Source organism: Falco cherrug, chromosome 3 (genome assembly GCF_023634085.1).
Source record: "Falco cherrug isolate bFalChe1 chromosome 3, bFalChe1.pri, whole genome shotgun sequence".
Taxonomy (NCBI): domain Eukaryota; kingdom Metazoa; phylum Chordata; class Aves; order Falconiformes; family Falconidae; genus Falco; species Falco cherrug.
In genome coordinates, this window is record NC_073699.1 from 63,341,720 (window position 1) to 63,364,532 (window position 22,813).

The 22,813-nt window shown below is 42.8% G+C and overlaps 1 protein-coding gene across 2 annotated transcripts in view; it reads right to left on the reverse strand.

The window, feature by feature from the left end:
• Positions 1-10,345, reverse strand: part of PTPN2 (protein tyrosine phosphatase non-receptor type 2) — a 32,531-nt gene extending 22,186 nt beyond the window's left edge. Inside the window, exons 1-2 of one of the 2 annotated variants that reach the window (XM_055704983.1) lie at positions 10,109-10,343; positions 6,655-6,745 (exon numbers count right to left, since the gene is read on the reverse strand). In XM_055704983.1, the coding sequence (XP_055560958.1) occupies positions 6,655-6,745; positions 10,109-10,297 (280 nt within the window). In that variant the 5' untranslated portion in view covers positions 10,298-10,343. Of the gene's footprint in view, positions 1-6,654; positions 6,746-10,108 lie in introns of both variants that reach the window. The other variant, XM_055704982.1, reaches the window with a different exon arrangement.
• Positions 10,346-22,813: the final 12,468 nt, after the last annotated feature.

Sequence of the window (22,813 nt, forward strand, 5' to 3'; positions counted from 1 at the left end):
ACAAACAGCATTTTTAGTTTAAAATTTGTACCCAACTGCATGCCAAGAAATGAGATTCAACTGACTGCAAACCCCCCCGAAGCTCAGCTGCCTAGATGGGTTGTTTATGAGAACAGTAAATAAATAGCAATGAATTTAAGAGACTTCCAACACATTTCAAGAAGAGATGGAAGAGATTCCATAAAGAAACTGACAGAGCCGAGAGTGAATTACAGTGCAGTGCCTGTTTTTAACCTACATTCACCTGGTCAAACCCACAAAACTAATTTGGGATGCAGACTTATAGCACAGCTCCTGTTAGAGTATTACTCTGCTTTTGCCTCTCCCATCCCTGCACCAAAAGGCTAACTTCCTTTGGACAAACAAAATTTTGGGAAATGCACAAAATCCATGGGTTTTGACATGAGCAACTACCAAGTACCCCACTCAGTCCAGCTGTCCTAGTTGAACTGAGATTAAGTCTCTTTATCACAGCCAGTCTATACAGCACAAGGCTTATCTAAGAGATCCATGAATATGGCCCCAGATAGGCAAAAAGCTGACAGGAATGAAAAAATAGTTACTAAATAAGACCCTTGTTCTATAGACTGCTCATATGATTTTATAAATACTTTCTATGTGTTTGGAAACCTGGATAAAGTACATTTACTAGGTTTTATCTGCTTTTATACTTTCCCTCATCTATCTGCTATTCACAACTGTCAAAGGGGATCTTACTGGATTCAAGGAAAGAAGTCAACAGAAAGTTTGGGGGGTTTTGGGTTGGTTTGGTGGGGTTTTTTTTCTGAAGGGCTGAGATTTGGGGTTGTTATCCTACCTCCTTTAGCTGCTAGCTTTTATATGCAGTCACATACAAATGTGCAGAGTACAGAAATATGCTGGAAACCTATTTTTAATATCGAAGTATGAGAAAGTTACTGGGTTTGTCTGTTTTCATTAGCATTCCAGCTGTAAGGCAACACCATCCTGACTTTCAGGAGCCTTAAAACAATTTATGATACATCTGCATGAAGAAAAAAGTATTATCAAAGCCAAGACACAGTAAAATGAAGACACTTGCATTTTAAAGTAAAATGTATCTCCTTGTACTATTTTGTCCAGACAGGAAAGCGTTACTTTTTCCTTTCATGTATCACTTTATCTGAAATGTTTCTACTGGAGAGAAACCAAGGCCTTTGTAAATATTACATGTCATTTGCCAACAGGAAAACCTTAAGATCTTGTTATAGTAAATCACACATACCGGTACTAGTGTTCTCGGAAAGATGACATAAGCAAGCACTGTTAACAGTTTAATCACCCAGCAGCAGCTGCTGTATTGCTGCCAAGAGGAGATAACTGCAGAGGCTCTAATGAGGCTTCCTACTGTAATCCTTACACACGTTTTCCGCCTTACTTTTTCCTTCTTATAAATTCTGCTTTGTACACAGGACAAATTAAATTCTGAAAGTGTTTGGTTTTTTTTTTTTTTAAAAGCCCCTTTTAACAACTAGTTCTATGCACAGAGAGCTTCCCTTCTCCTCCCCAACTAAAACAAGAGTCGATCCTACATATACACAGAGGCATACATGCCACAGGACAAAGAAAGCCACTAGAATATATTGATTTCCCATCTTTCAAGGGAAAACGTTCCTAAAGGACACAATGACCTAGAAACCTCATTCAAGTTTTAGCTTGCTCTTCTGAATTAAAATGAAGCAAGCCAACTTTTGACAGTGAGTTAGCTGTAACGTGTTTCCTGTATGTAAATCACTTCCAGTTACAAAGTACTTCAGATTTATATGAATGATTAACCTATCTTAAATCTTTATCTTAAATGTTGCCATGCCCAGAACAGCCAAAATCTAGTACTCGTTCTCTGAGGCGCCAATTCCCCTATTTCAACAAACCATGCAGCCTGAAAAGGAAGTGGAAATCTTAAAAATGCTTCTCATTCTGGCTTCCTGCACTAAGAAAACTACTGTCAGAACGACCCTGTCTGAGGTAAGTGAACTCTTACTACCCACTTAAATGAAAACCTGTCCCACAGGTATCACTGACAACATTCCCTGTGTCTCAAATAAGGCCAAGACTTCACATTACACATCAATTTGCCCACTCCCTGCTAAAAAGAAAGTTACCTATCCAGTTAAAACCAAGATACAAAACGTCTGGCACTTTACATTATACAGTTCTTGCAGTTAGTTAATGAAAGGTGACTTGAAAATAACTGTGCTTCTAGAAGTGAAACCACTGTATAATTGAAAAATTGTCTTTCATTCAATAAATGTCTCTGGCTCCACAAATATAGAACTATTAACAACAAAGGAGAGTGAAATGCTACCTAGTGGATTAAAGAAAGTAATAAATAAAACATGTAGCCATAAGCCATCCCAATGACCCAGTATGACCCTTTCCCACTTACCAGCAAATCCCCTTCATTTCACTAATCCAAATCTAGCCTATCTGAGCTGCTAAATTATTCACATACTCTGTCACCATACTTACAAATCTCAAATTTCAGAGGTAGCCTATGGCACAAGAAAGCAAAGTGACTTTTCCCCACCCTGTCACCAGTTGTAAGCAATGAATGCCATTGTATCAGTCATGGCCTAGCTCCTAACTGAAATGTATTCATACTGAAATACACACTTAACTACTGCACAGATTCCTTACACTTTGAAGGACTGAAAAAAACCTTAAGATACATTTTAGATCAGTGGGTGCTATAAAACTCCCCTCCTCCCCAACACCAAAGAAAGAAGTATCTCCAAAAACAGCACACTGAGTTTATTTATACCATGTTTCTGGTAACAAGATGTTTTATAGAAACATTAGATAACGTCATCATTAAGTATCAACATCAGCTTCTAACACGGACAACGAGAAGTGCAGTAGGTTTATTTTGGACAGAACATCTCCTTGTTCTCAGCACACACACTTGAAACACAGGACAGAAAGGGAACATTTTTGCAGTGACAATTAATCAACAATATTTGCAAAGCCATCCACATCTGCTCCAGCTCTGTTCCCTGTAAAGAACAATACTCTTCATGTTCCTTTCTCCCTAACATACACTCTAGGTCAACTGTAAGCCTATGGTTGAAAGGTCCAACACAAAGTCTACTAAAGGTCACAGGAAGACAAGAGAAATCACTACCTCAAGATCATCCAACAGCAACACCAGCTTCTATCAGGTGAAAATGTTCAGGTGGCCTAAGATACTGGGCTACACACCACATGACAAAGGCAGGCTAAAGATAAAACTGCAAACCCCCCCATCTACCCTCCAAAAGCAAAAGGAAAAAGAAAAATCCTGCCAATTTTGCTGAGGGGATTTCCTTCTAGCCTCTAAATCTGGGAACACAGTAAGCAGATCTCTAAAGGTGTTTACAGTCAATCTGAGACACTAGACTCCCCTGATAGCAACTAAGGATAAGATTTAGAAGGTAAGTAATAACAGAAATCTTAAGAGTGTCATTGAAGTTATCAATAAGGAATAATAACCTCACGAGTTATTTTCCTCTCAACAATGTTTTCTGAGAAATGGTTCCATCTGTCAGGAAATGACTGGTTGTCAAACCAAACTATTTCAGATTAACTTCCTGTTTCAATAGCACTACATAGCCAAAATAGTCCTCTCCATATTCTAGACTAATACCAAACTGCAGGACTGCTATTTTTTTTGGCTAGGCAGTAACTCTTGAGGGCTTTTACCCAACCAAACTTATACATACCATAGCTCTTTAGCCAACAGAACTGGACACTAACAAAAATATTTATGAAACTGGAGACAATGTGAAACTCAACTGTAATGGGCAAAGATAATTAGTCTTTTCCAGCTAACAGAAATCAACTTCTAGCTAAAAATCCACATATTGGACACAAGTGGTTTCAGCATACCTATCTTGTGTATTACGGCTGAAATGGGGCAAACCAACCCAAAGCATTTTTTCCGGCACTTGTAATTGACATATTTCTGTAAGACAGAATAATCTTTGCATTTCCTCTTGCAGACATACCACCTCCGATTTTAGACTGGCTTGGCCACTATCTAGATTAACAAACCATTTTCTCACTGCTACGCAGAACTACAGCATTTTCATTAAATTGTATCTTACAGTATGTTTAAGTAGCAGTTAAAGAGCAGTAAAATTGGTGAAGGACCGAGTTGTTAAGATTGCATGAGACTGAGTTCTACTGCATTTCTGCAATGCCAGCTCCTTGCACACATGCACCATGATTACATTTCTTCACCCCAGTGACCAAACTGCGTAACTTTTACTGCAGCTGCTTTGAAATTTAGGTACTGTTATTTTGCAATGTTATTTATCATACAGTCCCTTCCAGGTCTCTTTGTCCTCCCAACTCTCACCAACAATTATGAGTCATATTTGAAAACACAAAGATGTAAAATTCAATGGGAATTAGTTCAGACAGTCCTGCAGGCCATCTTGGTGGCCCAATTCAAACCTTCTTTCTTTCATAAATACTAAATCCATAATTCATAAATACTAAAAACGGAGACATGCCTCAAAGTTCACCATCTTAGCCCAGCCATCATGTTGTAAGTCATGTCAACTAGCACATAATGACCTTAGCCCTTCCTATGCCAAACAACTGCTTCCAAGACTAGGTTTTATCTGCCTCTGCTCTTGCACAGGGTCCAGGGATTTATACAATCACATAACTAATTTCCTCCTGGCTAAACAAGCATTTCAGAAGCAGGCTTTGCCATGACCAAGGCAGAGATGTTTGATGCTCTTCACTACTGGAAAAGTTGTGCCATGATTCAGGAAACTCTTGAGCTCCGGAAAGCTACAAGAGATGGATACAAGTCATACCTCTAAGACACTATTGCAGGCATTTTTAGATGCTACTTAAATAACACAATGGGGTTTTATTATTTTTTTTTAGAAACACTCCTTTCAAAAAGAAAGAAAACCCACAAATATGTTGAAGGTATGCTGCTGTTCTCTTTGTAGCAGTCACTGACTAAGAAACTGATGGAATTCCATGGATGGAATAAGCGGCAAACGCATAGTTATAGCTTCTGCCACAGGAGTTGTATAGGATATTGGACCAAGGAACAGAACTTGGGCCTTGTGGGCTCAAATCCAGTTTCCTGCCTTCTCTCCTTACAACCCCCATCCCAACTTTGGTATGAAACAGGAAGTAAATAAAACCCAATCTACTTTACCACTGCTAAGATGCTAATGCTGTGCTGTAACAGGACAGCAAACTTGGGACACCTACACACCTCTGCACATATCAACAAAGGCCCAGCAGAGGCCTATCTCCCTTTACTGAGCATACAGCGTTAGTCAGGAAGCCTTGACTAACTTGAGATACCTTCTTAAACAGACCACACTGGAGAATGCCATGCAGATGCAGCCAAGAGGCTGTGCATTGAACTCTTTTAAGTTCAGTTTCTTCAGAGTGCAGTATTGAGATTCAGTATCAAGCCAGACTGGATCCACTTGGAGTGGACACGCTGTGCACATTAGCGTTCTAGCAGCAGTCTGATGAGTAGCGCACAGTGCTGCATCTGATCAGCATGACTCAATCTGAGACCCTTTCTGTGTAATTTTGAGAAGTGCTATGCACATGCTGCTACCACAACCTTCAACTGGAAACAAGGAGTTCAGCACTTCTCCAAATTTTACAATAGGTATTCAGATTAAGCTGTCAAACAAAAAGCCCAAATACAATTGCAACCCTTCAGAAATTCTACATCCAGTAACAAGAAGGCTTTTACGAGCCTTTGGTGTTCTGGGAAACTCCATACTAAAGAACACACAAACATTTAACCATTTGCAACATCAGTATTTTGTAGAAAAATTAAGGCTGCACTCATTTCTTCTCCTAGTCCTTTTGAAAGTGACTTATGATAGCTTTCTCCAGCTCTAACTATATATTGGTAATCTTTTGCTCACACCTTTTTATAGCAATTTTGGATTACAGTTTCTACAGTAAATGCCATTGAAAACAAGTGCACAACACCGCAGTAGCAAAGAAGCTGGTAAAAAACAAGAAAGTTGTCTTCACCCAAGATGTAAGATCATTATGTCATAAAGACCATTTTATGGCAGTTAAGCTGTACAAAGCACTTCTTACTGTATCTACTCACATTGAGAACAACTTCATGCATACGTTCTTCCGAACAGACAAAAATAACAAAATCTCAAGTATTTCTTAAAGCAACAGTACAAATCAAGAGGCATTTACCCAGTCTTACAAATGTGCAGAATCACTTAGCCCAAAAGGAAACTTTCAGTCAAAGCTTATTAACTTAGCTTCTGTGCTCAGTAGATGTTGATTTTCTTAATGACAAAGCAATATTAAACAAATAATTTCCTTATAAGGAAAAATGTTTAATATTTTACTTTGCAGCTCACAAACACTTCCCTACATACCAATAACAATGATTTTCAATCATCTCTCATTCACCATCCAGCACAATGAGTTTAAACCACAGGCTCTTCTCCCTTCTGTTATATACGTTTGCATATGTGTTATGAAAAACATATTTATCATAGGATACCTGTCTACAGAAATAAACAAAATACAAAACCTACAATAACCATGATTTATTAGCTATGGTGTTTAAAAGTAAACTGGGTAAGTAAAAGGTCTACAAAGTTTACCACTGTATTTACATAAAAAGATACTTACATGGACTAACATCTCTGTATCTGTTTCGATTTCTGTTTTCTGGATATTTTGCAACTCTGTGAGGGTAGTCACTGGATTTATGCCGAATTTCCTTTAAAAGACAAAAAACGCAAGTCACTTATAGCCAGCAAGGTGATTAAGGTTAGTGTTATACACACCCTATTTTAAGACTTTCAAACTTATTAATTAATGCAGGTTATTAGTAATTAACATTTTTAAACTGACCTTCACTACAGCTAGTGGTATTTTCATGCAGACAATGTGTGTCTCATTCATGGCCAAGCTGTTGCCATTTAGATCTTCCCACACTTGGCTAACACCACCAAACTAACATAAATGCAGTTTGGTAAGGAACTTACGTAGCAGGATCAAAGGCAGGGAAAAACCCCAGATATTTATTATGTTTGCAGTTTACCTCAGACGTCACATTACCTCCCACAGTAATAAGAGACTCGGACAGACAGAACTAATAGCAGTCAGTACACTGCTAGCTCCTTTACACCAACCAGCAGCATAAATGCCCACAAAGGCACCTAGTTAATGATTTTATGGCTGCTGTTAACAGCCATAAGATTATTCTTGGTGGTTTGACAGTTCAACCCAGATAGCTGTAGTTAAACATGACCCAGTAGTATGAAGGAACAATTCTAAACTCAAAATATCAATGTGATATCACAGCCTGCTTCTTCACAGGCATCAATACAAACCTTCCATTCCAATAATCTGCACTTAGAAGATACTCTAACATACTCGTTTACACACTATTTTAAAGAGTATGCTATACTGTTCATGTACTCTGAATGTTCAGATTTTACTCTTTTGCCTCTGAGTGTATCTTTTCCAGAACTTCACTAATATATACAGATTTACTTTATGTAGACAACTGAAAACACAGCTAAAAAGCTATTGACAAGCAGCCTCCAACAAACTGAACTATTCCCTCTACATCTCTGCAATGACGCCACTCAGCAGGCATGTTGTACAATACAGAATTAACAATATTTTGCTTTGATTTCACCTTTTGCTACATGTGAACATTATGTCCCAAAGAGCATTTAAAGCTCTCTTTATAACCAAGCATTCTTTGGTCTTTTTCTATCTTTCCACTATCTTCTTTGTCTTCTCAAACTTCATAAATAGCCTATATATTCCCAGACAATTAACACAGCCAAAAAAGACTCTGGTGGCAATTTAATATACGTAAGGAAGCTCCATTTTGTAGTATCTGGTGTATGACATTACTTAAGTGCAGCGCGAACCTGTAAAGAAACTGAACCACAATGTGGAACAGCAACTGTCAAGCACCAATGCTCTACATATTTGTACAAAAATATCTTATCTTTTAAACAATCAGGGTTTTTGTTTTGATACAGCACACTGGAATTCGTCTTCTTCTCTAGTTTATGCGGCTTAAAAGCTTTGGGAGCAGCCATGTGCTCACTGAATAAATGTATCTGTGAGGCATTCACAACTGAGTTTCCATGAAATGTAAATTATGTATTACTCCATAACTGGATACGACAGACTTTTTTTTTTTTAAAAAAAGCACTGGCATCCTCTGTGCACAGAAACAGACCTGTAATTTGGTCAAAAACAATAAAACAGCTAGAAACACTACTACAGTGATGGGAGGGGGGGGGGGGGGGCTTGCTAAAAGTATTAAACCTAAGGAAGCTTAATGACTAGTTCTAAAATCAGGTTTTCCCATGTATGATTCAGCCATCACAAACTGGAGAAACAAACCAGATGCTAGATCTAACATAAGGTATATTATACAAGAAAAACTTGCATTGGAAAAGGAAAAAGTAAAAAATCAGTATCATTTATTCAGTTATTAACTCAGATTGGATAAGAGCTCTGGCAGTCAATATAAATAATCCAAGCTTCACAGGATTCTACCACAAGTCTTGGCAAATTCATGGAACTGAAGAGTAAAAATAACAACTGGTCCCAGCAAGAAATAAAAAAACCCTAATACCCAACTTTTTTCTCCTTCAGAGAAACGTAATATTCTCAGGACAAACATGTTATGTTTCTTATACAACACTATAATAGAAAAATACCTTCGGAAACAAAAACTCAGTGTGAAAACACGTATCAGCAATTCAGAGTATTTTCTACAAGTGTGTACTATTTAAAACCATCACTTGCTACTTCTGTGCTTTAAAGCAGATTTGTATTCTCTGGTTTTAACAAAAACCAAACGTGTTAAGTACCCTGAAAAAATCCTGAGTCTGCAAAATCTACAAAATCAGGGAAACAAAAGATTCTAACACAAAGAACCTTATTAAAAATATTTTATGGCATAGCTGTAGTAAAATTAGGAAATTCACACACAAATTTTAACAGAGCTTAATTTTCTCTTCAGTTTACTTCTCCAAGAACATCTAAGCAACATCAAAATTACTTGGGAAAGCTAATTTGCTCAGTCTGGATATACCACATGTAAAGTGTGTGTACTTTTTTACCTCATAAAAATACCAGTTGCAGAAATCTTCCCTTAAACTGTGCTAAGATAACGAGGTAAAAGCATATTTCTGTTATTCCTTGTTAAATTCAAACGACAGCTCAGTTCCATAATACATGCGTAAAGACAGCGTATTCGAAATACATGTAGAGCGGGGGGAGGGGGGGAGTATTAACAGAAAAAGCACAACTTAAGTTAGTAAAGAGAACTTTAATTTGGGGTTCTTTTTCCTCATTTGTGAAAGGGCACTGTAAAATACATACCGGCTCAAATAACTGTTCTAGTACTGTAAGCTTAAACATAAAGTCAGCGTTATGGACCCGAACCAAAGACTACTGCTGCAAGCTAGCGAGCCCGCTGTTCCTAGAGCACGCGGGGCAGCAGGCGCTTCCCGGCGGCGGCCACGCGCCGGGCAGGTGCGGGCGGCGGGAACGGCGCGCGCCGAGGCCGAGCGGGCGCCTGCGGAGCCGCTGCGCTGCGGCCTCAGCGCCAGAGCCGCGAACCCGGGGCGACGGCGAGCCTCGGCCGCACCGGTACCACCAGGTACCGCTTCCCGCTCCACCTGGAGACCGCGGGGGAAACACCCTCGCCGGGATCTGACCGGGCCGCCCCGCCAAGCCCTCAGCGCCTCAGCCGCCACCGCGCCCCGCCACCAGCGCCCGGCCGAAGCGCCCGAGCCCCGGGCCCGCGCAGACGCAATGCGCCGGCAGCCCCCCGCCGCCCGGCAGCGCGCCGCACAGCGCCTGCGCGCCACCCCCCCACCCCCGCTACCCGCCCGGGGCGGAGCAGCGGCCGCCCCCGGGAGCATGCGCAGCGCCCGCCCGCAGTTTCGCTGCGTGCACCTGAAGGCGAGCCGTGGCCCAGCGACTTCCGCTCCCCGCCGAGGCGGCGCGCGCCGGCAGCGGGCGCTGACAACGCGGTGCCCGCTCCCCGCCCTTCCCCCAGCCCCCCTGCCGGGGCGGCGCCGGGGAGACCCCCCTGGCTCACCAGATAACGCGCCTGCCAGTCGTTAGTGGCGTCTATCTCCTGGAACTCCTGCTCGATGGTAGCGGACATGGCGGCGGCCAGAGCGAGAGCCTGTCCGGGGGCCGGCACGCTCCCGGCCCCGCGCGCGCTGCCCACCGCACGGGAGCGCCGAGCGCGCTCCGCCCTGCCGCCGCTGCCGCGCGCGCACATACGCTCGCAACGGGTCCCGCGGGCGCCCGTGCCGGGCGCATGCGCGCGCCGCGGCCCCGCCCACTGAGCGTTGGCCAGACCACGCCCGCGGGGAGGCGGGAAGCACCTGGGGTGACGTCACGGGGCGGGGGGGCCAGGCAGAGGGCGCGGGGGCCGCACGCAGGTAGCCGAGGGTCCCTGCCGGGCCGAGGGTCCCTGCCGGGCCGGGGCCGGCTTCGGGCGCGGGGCCGCGAGCAGCCGCCTGCCGCCCCGGTGTCACTGCAAGGGTAGGGCCCGGGCGGGCCGCAGCCGGTGGATGGGCGCTCCGGCCCGGCCCGGCTCAGCGGGGACGGTCCGGGCCCCGCTGCCTGCACGTACGAGAACCGGTGCGTGTCGGACAGGCAAACCGCGGCCGGGCCTGCCGTCTCCATGGCGGAAACGCGGCGGGGCGGCGCGCAGCGGCCCCCTGCGATCGCTTCCAGAAGCAAGCCCCTAGGAGACCGCCTCGCGAACGGCGGGCGACACCGAAGGTCACGCAGGGTTTGGCGAGGGCAGCGTTGCTCAAGCTGCGGGGAACCCGCGGTGCAGCTCCGCGTGACCGAGGCGCGCTTGTCGCCCCGCAGCTGCCTTCGCACCAAGGCGCGGGCGGCCACGGCCCTGGCTGCGGACGGGACAGCGGCTTAGCGCCGCGCGGTCTCACTCTGCACCGCAAGGGGGAAGAGCTTAAAGCGCCGGGCTCCCCCCTCACCCCCCAGTGGCAGCGCTGCCGCTGCCCCAGCCGCCCCCTCTCCCAGGCTGCCCGTCCTGGACCTGCTCCGCCCCCCCCCCCGCCGCCTCACGAACGGGGCGGTCTCACGGGAACGCCTTAATTGCCCGCCGCCGCGCCCGGGCGGTCCCGGGCCCCCGCTGCCCCGCTCCGCTCTGCCGTCCCCTGGCGGTCAGCCTTGGCCGCGGCGCCTGCCGTCTGCGCTGCGGTGGCCGGGCCGCACCGGGCCCCCCCCGAGCGCCGCGCCCCGGGCTCGCACACGGTGCGGGGGCTGAGCGTGGCCGCCGCAGCCCGCGCGAAAACCGGCTGCGCGGTGCTGCACGGTGCCGCGGCGCCCTGCGCACTGTCACGCCGCAGTCCCTAGCAGCAGCCGAGGCGCGACGCCGGGCCTCGGGTGATTTTTGGGAACGGCTTCAGGCGCGAGGTGAGGAGGGAAGGTCGGCAGAGCGAGGCGCTTGCTCCGCCATTAACGTGCTGGTGGCGGTCAGTGCGCTGCTGCTGAGGCGCCGTGCCGGCCGCCGTTAGAGCAATGCAGCGCGAAGGGCACCTGGGCGGCCAGGGGTGGTGCCTGGCTTGAGCCTTGCCCACCTCACACCTAAAGGCCACCAGCTGCACGCTGGAGAAATGTGGCCTCAGTGCTCAGTGAGCAGAGTTCACACTCCCCGCCGTCGTGCGGTTTTATAGCTACAAAAAGGCAACAAGGCTTGTTCAGCGTGGTGCAAGAAATGTTTATGTGGTAACACAGGTAAGGCAAATATTTTTGGAACAAACTTCTGGCTTGGACATCCAAATACCTGTCATCGGCTGTTGCGTTTCCTTCCTGTCTGCAGACTGCAGCGCAGTAGAGCGCTCCAAGAATGTGCTCCCGTAATGAAAGCTGGTATCTTGTACACCAGGGGACTGCATGATGCACGTCTGAAGCATGGCTGATGGGACAGCATGCATCGGTAACTTCACAGCATGTTTTTCCAGGTAGCTCAAGGAAATGTTGCGTAAGATTTTCTTGAACTGTGGGTTCAACCTTTGAAATCAATATAGGGACTAGCTTTCCTGGATTTTTCTGCTTGCACAGGCCAGTTCTACAGATGTTCTCTAGTTAATCAGTGTGCTACATGAGATTAGTTATGAAATAAGTAAATAAGACATTTGTGAATTATGTTTATGACTAAGCGCAGAGCAGAATCTAAGTATCCATCCTCAAGATAGTAGGTCTGCTTGAATTCATGTTTCAATGAACAGAAAGTGTTCTTAACCTCAGAAAACTGATCTTGCACAATCTGGGTGTAGGAAAGTAAATAGATACATAGAAACTCTCTGCCAAATAACAAATTTAAATAAATTAAAACATACAACTTCACTGATTTTACTCTTCAATAGGCTTTTCTCTAGTTACAAACTGGCTGACTTACCTGTATTTGTAACATTTGTTATTACTGCCTTTTTTATCCCTCGCTGGAACTATTTGTAGGTCAGAGACATTGTGATGCCCATGAAGCCATCCAACGTGGATCGCATCTAAATGAGGCCCAGTCACTGTCCTGTTGGTCCAGAGAACAGAGAATGATGCTGCCCAGTGGCATGTCAGTTTCTCTTTATTCTGGTGCAAAGGCCAGGGAAGACCTGGAGGTTGCTAGTTGTGCAGTGTGACAAGATCTTGTGCTTGAATTCAGGGACAGCTCTATCAGCTAAGGAGCGCCCCATGTTTATCAACTGAGTGACCTATTGAGACATCAGTGTGTTTTAAGAAGCATGTAGGAGAAGTAGTAGTTTTGCTATATATACACAGGAATGTGTATTCTGCTCTTCTAATTAGCAGCTGTCATGCATATGAGAAGCTTGTTCTTGTCATTGCTTGTGATATTTGGGGATGTAGTTCATATTGGCAAAGCAATGGAATTGTGTTATCAGGAGAGGGAGTTTTATGGTAGCAGCTCTGTTTAGTATCTGTAACACAAATCAGTGCCTAGAGACAGCTCATGGAAAACTAAAATAAGTGTTCATTAATTGTGATTTACAGATGGCTTAGAAGAGCAGTAACTGGTAAATCAGGGGGTTCTGGAGAAATTGCCATTGTTTACTTTTTAGTTATATTTTACTGCAAATACGCTGAAAATGTTGTACCAGTTCCCAGGGTTTTGGGAATTGAGCCCAGGATAGGCCCAGGGCTACAGTTATAATGGTCTATGAAGGAAAACTGTATATACAACATAAACCAAGTACACTCATTAGAAAACTTTATTTATTCTGTTGCCAATAGTATATTCCAGTTCTGTATTAGCTGTGTAGCCAAACCCAGATGAACTACTACATAAACTCTTAAACCCTTGAGATAGCATGAGACATCAGCAAAGCAGGATAATGGAGTTGCTGGAATGTGTGGTATATTGTCAGTCTTTTCCGTCTTAGTATAAACACAAGGAAGTAGTTATTGCAATGTTTTCTTATTAAAAAATGGAGTAGTGCATTCAGATCTGGGGCTCCCATCATAAGAAGGACATGGACCTGTTGGAGCGAGCCCAGAGGAGGGACACAAAGATGATCAGAGGTCTGGAGCACCTCTCCTGTGAAGACAGGCTGAGGGAGTTGGGGTTGTTCAGCCTGGAGGAGAGAAGGCTCTGGGGAGACCTTATAGTGGCCTCCCAGTACCTGAAGGGGGCCTACAACAAAGCTGGAGAGGGACTTCTTACAAGGGCACGTAGTGACAGGACAAGAGGTAACGGCTTTAAGCTGTAAGAAGACAGACTTAGATTAGGCATTAGGAAGACATTCTTTGCTGTGAGGGTGGTGAGGCACTGGGCCAGGTTTCCCAGAGAAGCCGTGGATGCCCCATCCCTGGAAGTGTTCAAGGCCAGCCTGTATGGGGCTTTGAGAAACCTGGTGTAGTGGAAGGTGTCCCTGCCCATGGCAGGGGGCTTGGAACTAGATGATATGTAAGGTCCTTTCTAGCCTAAACCATTCTGTGATTCTATGAAAATATCTGATAATTTGAGAAGCCCCATTTGCTGTGCTGACCCAACAGTCACCCCAGGGCAGTTGGTATCTACAGCAGTTCTGTTCTCAAAATTAGTTTTGGTGCCCTTGCTCATCTGAATGAAAAAGACCAATCAACTTAACTTTATATGTTTTTTGTCCAGCAACGTTGGCCAAACAATTAACTTTAGTACCAGTCTGGAATGGACTAACTGCTTGTTCTGCCATGTGTACATTTTTTGGGTCATTCACTGGAATTACTTAAGTATCATTTATTGGAAATGATCTGTTTTGTGCTGGTTTTCTGGGAACCATTTTGGATATTGGTAGATGAAGAACAAATTCTTCCCTGTGGTGGTTTTATTCACAAATACGCTCCACATCAATCTTAGCTGTTAAGAAAGAAAGCTGGAATGTGCTTAAGCTTGCCACGATGTGAAAGGTTCAGAACATATCATTCCTAATTTAAGTCTTGTAGCCCCAAGCCTAAAGGAGAAGAGGATCCTCCCTTTCCCCATGCACTGGATAGGACTGGAAACCCAGAAAGTCTGGCCACTCTTCTGGCACCTGATAGGGAGCAGGAGAAGCTGAATGAAAGGGTCCAATGGTCAGGTCTGTGCATTTACAGTGGAATCCTCCTATTTCAGACTTTTAGGGATTGCATTCCTTGTTCAAGTGAACATTAAAATTCCTGTTACTGAAAGTAGGTGCCAGTGCAAATACCTGTCCTCAGCTGTATTATTGATGTCCTCCCCCTGCCCAAAACTGTATTTTGGCGTACAAAAAAGGGAAAAAACCCCCACCAAATTTTAAACGATGCCTAGCAAAATACAAACCCTTGTAGCAGCAACCGTAGCAGAATCTCAAAGGGCCCTAACAGGTTTGCATTCAGCTAAGGGAGTCAGTCACATCAATCATAGGTCCACAACAGTGGGATTCTAGTGTCCAATGTCTGTTAAAAAATGGCTATGTAGTAAAAGTGATGGAACTACAGAAGCTGTAATTATGTTTTGAAGAGAAGGACGGCTGTGCCCAGACTAAATGATTGCCCAAACTGTAGTTTGGAGTTCTGGGTAAAAGAAATTCCTGGCCAAGGAAGAAAGGAAAGATTAAGGTCTATTAAGGAAGTCTGGTTTATAGCCCAGAGATCTGTGCCAGTCTGCACAGCACTGGACTCCTACGGTGAAGCTGAAATAATTGTGGAGCGTGAAAAGAAAACCGCAATGGGCAGAAGTGCTGTCGTGAGTGAATGGACACTAGCTAGCAGAAAAGGGAGCCAGCCAGGATGTCTGATGGGTAGAACAACTTTAGTCTCTGCTGTGGCTTTGTGAAGCAGCACTTCCAGCAACCTAAGCTGGGGTGTGCAGTCAGCCACAAAACCTAATGCCTATGAGTCAATGCAGGGGGTGTGGGGTATGGCTACAGGAAGAGAAGAGCCAGTTGCCAAGAGAAAGATAACTCCAAGTTATTATTTTTGTTGCTTGTAGAGAGGATCTTGCTTGCTGGGGACTGTTTGTATATGTTACTTGATTTTCTGTCCTTTTTTCCTTTTCACACCTAGCCACAGTGACATTAAAATCATAGCTTTCAAGTAAGCAAGTAAAATTGAGTGAGTGTCCAGAGTGGCTTTGGTTTGATGTCATTCAATGGCCCTGGTTAGAAGGTCATTTTTTACTAGAAACTCCATCTATGGAAACTGCTTATAGCTGACACAAAGTTTTCACATTAAGTGTTTACTGAGACTTGCATTTGATTGAAGATCGCTGGTTTATTAGAGTTTAAAATTGTTTTCCTCGCAGTTGGAGTAGAGCTGTTCCATGCTTAGACCGTTTCTAATCTCACAGTTATTGTTTCAAAGAATCACTTTACATTACTATATAATGGTTAAAGAGGTGTCTAAACTGCAGTTCTGGAAACACCTTTAAGCTGGCTGGCTGGCGAGTCTTCAATTCACATTCTGTCATAATTTTGAAATCATGTTATCGTGATCTTGTAACTTGTCTATAGCACAGATTCTGTGTTTTAGTGGCTTCCATGCTTGTATTGTAAGTATTTTCATCTGCATTCAAGCTTATCTTCCAAATTACAAAATGAAGGGCATTCTCTGAATTACAGCTGAAAAGGTTGCAATGTACGACTCATGCCACTGTTATTTGCTAGGAGAGTATCAGTAAATGTTACAAATTACTGTTCTCCATTTTATGTTCCAGTTTTTCTTTGGGTTTCCCAGCATCTGAACAAGGCAATTATGCCTATTTTCGTGGGTGTAAAAATCCTCAAATTGTGTTTGCCTTCCCCCCATCCCCAAACAGTTTGAAATAAAGTAATAAAAGTCTTTTTGGCAATGTAAGTTATGATTGTAATCCATTTTGTAATTTATGTTTCTGCATTAGACAACCTGAAGTGCCAATAACAGGAAAGGGTTTTTTTTTACTACTAGCTGTAATAATGATTTAAAAAACCTTATTGTTACCAGCTTCACAGAAACTTAAATTTACCATGTGTTGGTGAGCCTTCAACATGCATTACAATAATTATGTCTGTCTTTTCTGTGCTAGAAGAGGTAGATCTGTGCAAGATTTGTGATATCTGTGCCTGGTTTTAAGTTGACATTAATATATCTGATTTCATATAATTTCCCGTATAAGCTCATCCTATTGAGGTAATCAGCAGCCCTGTAGGAGCCACATTCTCTGAGTCACTGTTTTGATGGCAGAGTTCCATGAATGTGTGGCTAGTTTTGTCTGCTGAGATGTCCTTTGGAATGTTACGTAGGGCAAGGTGTTCACAATTGTGTCACTATGTAAAGTCATTGAATCTTGTAAGGACCATGAAACACTAGGTAAGAATTTGCACAGCTACATTTACTTGGCAAGGCAGGATTGCAATAACCGATGCACCTCTCTTTTTGCCCTCAAAGTAAATCGGAAAGCAAGGAGGAAAACAGATTTTGCCTGTAGGTGGCAGAGCCATGAAGAAATTATAATTTTTCAGGCAGTATGATTTCCTAACAAAGCAAATTAATAGTGCATGTAAAATTTATCTTCCCTTCTATTCTTTGATAATGTCTCTCACAAAAATGGCTTTGAAACTAATCTACTAAAATAAGGAGTCTTAAAAAAATCTGTTTTGCATAACAAATATATTCATTTCTCAATATATGCTGTGTTTTCTTTGGTCCAGACATTTAAAACCTCTAATTCGTACCCTTATGGCATATGAAATGCTGCAACTGCTAAACCAATTTGTTTGTTTTCTCAAAGAAAATAAAAACTGAGTGTAATGTACTGAAAGAAGGATCCATAACACAAGTTTTGCAATTGGAATGCTGTCAAGGTCTTTAACGTCTTATTTTAGCCAGTGGAACAGTTCCAGCAGCTCAGGTCATGACACTACCACTTACTGGAATTAACAACCTGGGGAGGAAAGCACCCTTGTACAGAACGTGTCCAGTATCAGAATGGGTGTGTGACATTCTCTGGATCTTTTGAATTTTAGATCTTTTTTCCTACTATCTCACTGTATGCCAAGAGACATCACTCGTCATCAAAGGATATTGTTTTCTTTTTTTAAAAACTTTATGGTACTTTTCAAACAGACCACTGCAGCTTCTTTACTGGCAGCCAGTAGTACCCTTGAAGTACACTGGAAGTGATCTGTCACAAAGAAAACGGTCCTAGTACACAATTTTCTTTACTTTGGCATCCTTTTATGTCAGAAATGTCTTCATTGTGTGTTAGATCACTCAGAGTCAGATTCTTCTCAAGATTTCAGTGTAAAATAATGTAATTGCTAACACAGATTTGCAGTAATAGAGCAACACTACAGAGAGATAAAAAGCCAAAGTATGTTATTGAGATTGTATTTGTCAAGAAATATCCCCCAGGGTCACTTTAACATCTCAGCTAGCTTCTAGTTCCCATTCTCTTACACTAATTTTGGAAGCTCTCTTCACTTGAAACTGATTTTCTTTGTCCAAGATGGCTGTTTTCTTCTTAACAGCCCTCTCATAAGCACTACCTAGGGAAGACAGGATGCAGAGGAAAAGCAAAGGGGTTTTTTAATGTGTTTAAGCAAGACCACCTTAGTTTTGGCCTTTGGTTTTCTTGATTAAGAGAATATTTAGTTGAGTCTGGTGATTAAATTATTGAAAGTGATTCTGTGAGGAGGAGATTAAGATATATGACTTCCATAAGCCCCTATTTATATACACTAACAAGTTGTTACATTAACATTTATATTGCAATCAGTATGCCCCTGATTTCCTATTGCTTCTCAACACATTGATAATACCTTATAGATAATGTATTCAGAAGTTATAGATATGCAATCTGATTTCTAGATTCAGAATGTATTTTGGCTGGTGAATACCATGTAAGGAATAAATACCACAGCAGCAATTGTGAAATGAGAAGTCGGAAGCATTCTTTGTGAAACCGCCGCACATACACTCTTGGTTCTAGGGGTTTTCTCTGGGCAACGTTACAAATCCTGTGATTCAGTAGTTCTTGGTCCCATAAAAAGGAATAAGGATAATTCTCAGTTAATTTCCAGTTTCAGCAACCTTGGAAAGTAGGATGAGGCAGATAGCTGAAGGAGGTAACTGCATTAGCTATTACAGCTAAATCTGCTGTCAAATACGCATCAACAGTGTGCACCATTAATATAGAATTTACACATATCTGCCACAGTAATTGGAATAAATCCTGAGTATCTTTGGAAAGGAGGTTCCAATGAAGGAATGCCATGATTCTGTTTTTAAAACATAAATATATATGCCTTTCAGGGTGACAGTAAAACTTCCTTTTACCTTTCACTTTCCTGAGAGAGGAAGTAGTTGGGAGGGCCTTGTTTACACAGAGGAATGACTCATTAATAGGTTCAATAATGAATTAGATCAGTGAAATCTATGCTGCAAGTTATACACCCCCCACCCCCCCACATTGCTCTAAATGGAAACTTACCCGCACAGCATTTTATACAATTGTTTTATAATGTGAGTTGCATATATGTATACTTTTAAATCTACCAAGTGTTACCAGATGTGATGGAAATTAAATTAGCTAGAATTACCAAGTACTGATTTATATTTTTCTCGATAATTTAAAAATACATCTATAAAAAATAGGGCAGATACTTTTAATAATCATGCAGATAAATGCATGATTAACTCTTTGAAGTTTACCTCTTTCAACATTAGAATATAGCGCTATTGGGGGGAAAATGAAATAATTTTTTGTTTGGCTAATCTGTGTAATTCAAGAGACAGTGGATAAGTAATCCCCATGCACAGAACGTTTCTGTGCAACATTTCATGCATGTGTTTATACTCTGTGCGTAATACTTGTGTATATAAATATCATCTGTTTCTGCCATCCTCCCATAGAGCACTGCAACGTGCTGTGTATGCTCTTTGTATTTCAGATGTCTGAAGGACATAGGCTCAAAAGTTAATGCTTAGTACTTGGTGACAGTACATCAGCCACTCAGCAAAGAGGCACAAATCTGAAATAGTTATATTTCAGTTTGCTCAAAAGCAGATATTTTTTGTGAAATGTTGAATAAGTTGTGTTAGTAGAAATAATGTCTAATAGACATTGTTTTCTCCACAAAATGGCATGCGACTTACCTTGGGCAGGAAGCAACAGCTGGTAATTAGCACTCACCTGACCTTTGCTGAAAGGAGTACTCACTGTTGAGCAGTTGCTAATAAGCTTCCACAATGGAGCTGTGTGTGACTGTTCAAAGTGCCATTAATCCTAAGCCACCATGTGAACATGCCTTAAAATACTCTGTGCTCTTTTCAGTGTTCATACTGCGGGTGGGCTTTTAGCTTTGGACTGTGTTTGTTTTGACATGTGTCTGGAGTTTTCAGTTTAAGTATCTGTCACAGCACAAACATCCCTTATTCCTGTAAGGCCAACTAAACATGCTAGTTAGTACAAGTCTGTAGAAAGGAGATTTAACAATATGCAGACCTGATTCTTGTCTTGTGACAGTGAAGTTTAGAAATAATTTCATTGAAAATACGTTAACATAAACTATGACCATACAGTTTACACAATACCAAAACTCTGTGAATTCTTTGCTGAATCTAATGATGGGTCCCTTGGGTAATGTGTCCTCACAGCAATTCCTGTTGGAAATTTCTCCTTGTTATGATTCTGATCTAACTGTACCTCTGGGTTGAGATCTGTGATGAATAAAGTGGTTGGTGATGAGTATAAAATCACCATACGGTTTCTCTTCGAAGGGAGTGCACTCTTACAGCTGACTGTGAGGCAGTGTTTTTGTTAGTGGGAATTTCATGGCAGGGGAAAAGCCTTAAGTGAGCACAAAAAAACATTTTCAAAATTTCCAGTGAATGGGAAATTAGCTTATGTAGTCATGTATCTCCTGGAAATTCAAGTATGCTTCTCCTGGAACCTTGTCTGGGATGTCATTGTGTGTTCTTAATCCAGATGTTTCAAATGCTTTGGGAACAATGAACTATTATTATTGTCAGAATAAATTAATCATCTTTGCTCTTAGAAATGTCAGAGGGAGGAGTATGTAGCAGACATCTAGGAAACCTTCGGTGTTTGCTCTACTGGAGTTGGAAACCTTCCTAGACAGATATGTTTAGCTTCTTCTAATGGTGGTCAAAATAGAAAATTACTCCAGCATTGTGCGTTTAACATTTGCTGATATATACTATCAGGACTACGTTGCTGGACTGTTTCTTAGTTAACTCCATCTTGTTATGTCTCACAATGATCTAGAGGCTATACATAACGTACATAACATGGCATTCATAAATAGGTGATTCCAAATCTATTACGTAGTCTACCCATACACCATGTGGAAATTTGAAATCTGAGAGAGAGACAGGGTCTGTTCTACATGAGAAGAGATGAAAGTGTCTTTTCACAGTTTGAAACCCTTGGGTATGCCCTTTCACATTACCCTTTCAACAGGGTTCCTTGAAGTCTGAGGTGGTCTGTAAGTACAGCCACTTGCCCTAGCTGGGATTCCTGTTAGTCCTGGAGCATGTAATAGATCGTGATTTCTTAAGCACACACTTTCAGATACATGAAAATGGCCCCAAGGATTATTCTTTCGCTGGCAGTCAGAAGTATAAGGCTGTTTTTAGGATAGGCCCTGTGTTTGTTAAACTACTGCCCTTGTAGATGCAGAAATATATTAATGCCTTTGTACAGGCGCTTAAATATTTTTTTTTTAAATGAGTGATCCTGTTGGGTGTGGGGAATATGTGGTTTTCCTAAATCATTAATTTCAAAAGCTCTTTAACCTATTATACCTAATAGCGTTTTAATGAAGCTTGTTTGTTACACTTCCTGACAACAGAAGTTTTGATTATGTAACAAGAGAAATGAGCAAGTTACTTCCATACCTATTACTGCAACGATAACATTGTATTGTTGTCATCTTTCCAACTGTATTGTACCACCTCAGCTGCACTATGAATTCAGATTTTTACCAAATGTTCATGTATTATGCCTTAATAAAAGAATGTATTCTTCTTTTTCCAAATAATAATAAAAAAATCCTCAAAGACATTTATTTCTATGGACAGGCAATGCTGAAGTCTCCATTTTAACTTTAGAGTCTTTCTTTTATGTAAATAGATAACAGCAGGGCCAGCTGCAGGTATAGGCAATGTAGGCAGGTTGTCTATGGATGCAGATGTTCAGGGTGGCAAAATGGTCCCAATAAAGAGCAGCCAAGCTCCGCTCTTTCCTCTGCCAAGGCCTTTCTCCTGTGGAGAGGAAGACCACACGTTTGAACTGTTCATGCTACACGAACAACTGATTTCTACATCCTGCTGGCAAACTCTCCAGGCCTGAGTAATTTATACTTTTATACTGTATGTATACATGTTATACTGTATTTATAGGCGTTTTATACTCCCTCTCAGAGTCAGTATGCACCAGAGGCAGTAGCAAACCTGGCTCTTCTGACTCAGTCCTGTCTCTGCCCTTCCCCGTTACAGGAGCAGCTGAGCCCCGGCAGCAGTGCAGATGTAAATGATGACTTTGCTGCTTGAGAGATAAGGAGTGTGGGCAATGAGAGGCACAACCTCCTGAATCTAGAGACTGAAGGTATGGGATCCAGTGATGGATGAAGAGGGCCTCTTCGTTCTCCTCCTAGTCAGCCAAAACCCCACTTAGTCTTCTCAGCCTGTCTCCACAGTGGCTATCTCTGTACCTCCCTCTTTCCTCCACGCTTTTCACAGAATCATAGAATCATTTAGGTTGACAAAGACCTTTAAGACTGTCAAGTCCAACCATTAACTCAGGACTGCCAAGTCCACCACTAAACCACGTCCCTAAGTGCTGCATCTACACATTTCTTAAATGCTTCCAGGGATAGTGACTCCACCACCTCCCTGGGCAGCCTGTTCCAATGCTTGGCCACTCTTTCAGTGAAGAAAGTTTTCTTAATATCAGATCTAAACCTCCCCTGGTGCAACTTGAGGCCTTTCCCCCTTGTCCTGTCACTTGTTATCTGGGAGAAGAGACCTACTTTGCTGCCCTTCTCTGGACACACTCCCGCACCTCAACATCCCTCTTGAAGGGAGGGGCCCAAAACTGAACCCAGCATTCGAGGTGCAGCCTCACCAGTGCTGAGTACAGGGGGACAATCACAGCAGGACAAACCCTGGTCCTGCTGGCCACACTGTTTCTGATACAAGCGAGGATGCTGTGACACGTGCGTACACTGCTGGCTCACATTCAGCCAGCTGCCAACCAGCACCCCCAGGTCCTTTTCCACCAAGCAGCTTTCCAGCCACTCTGCCC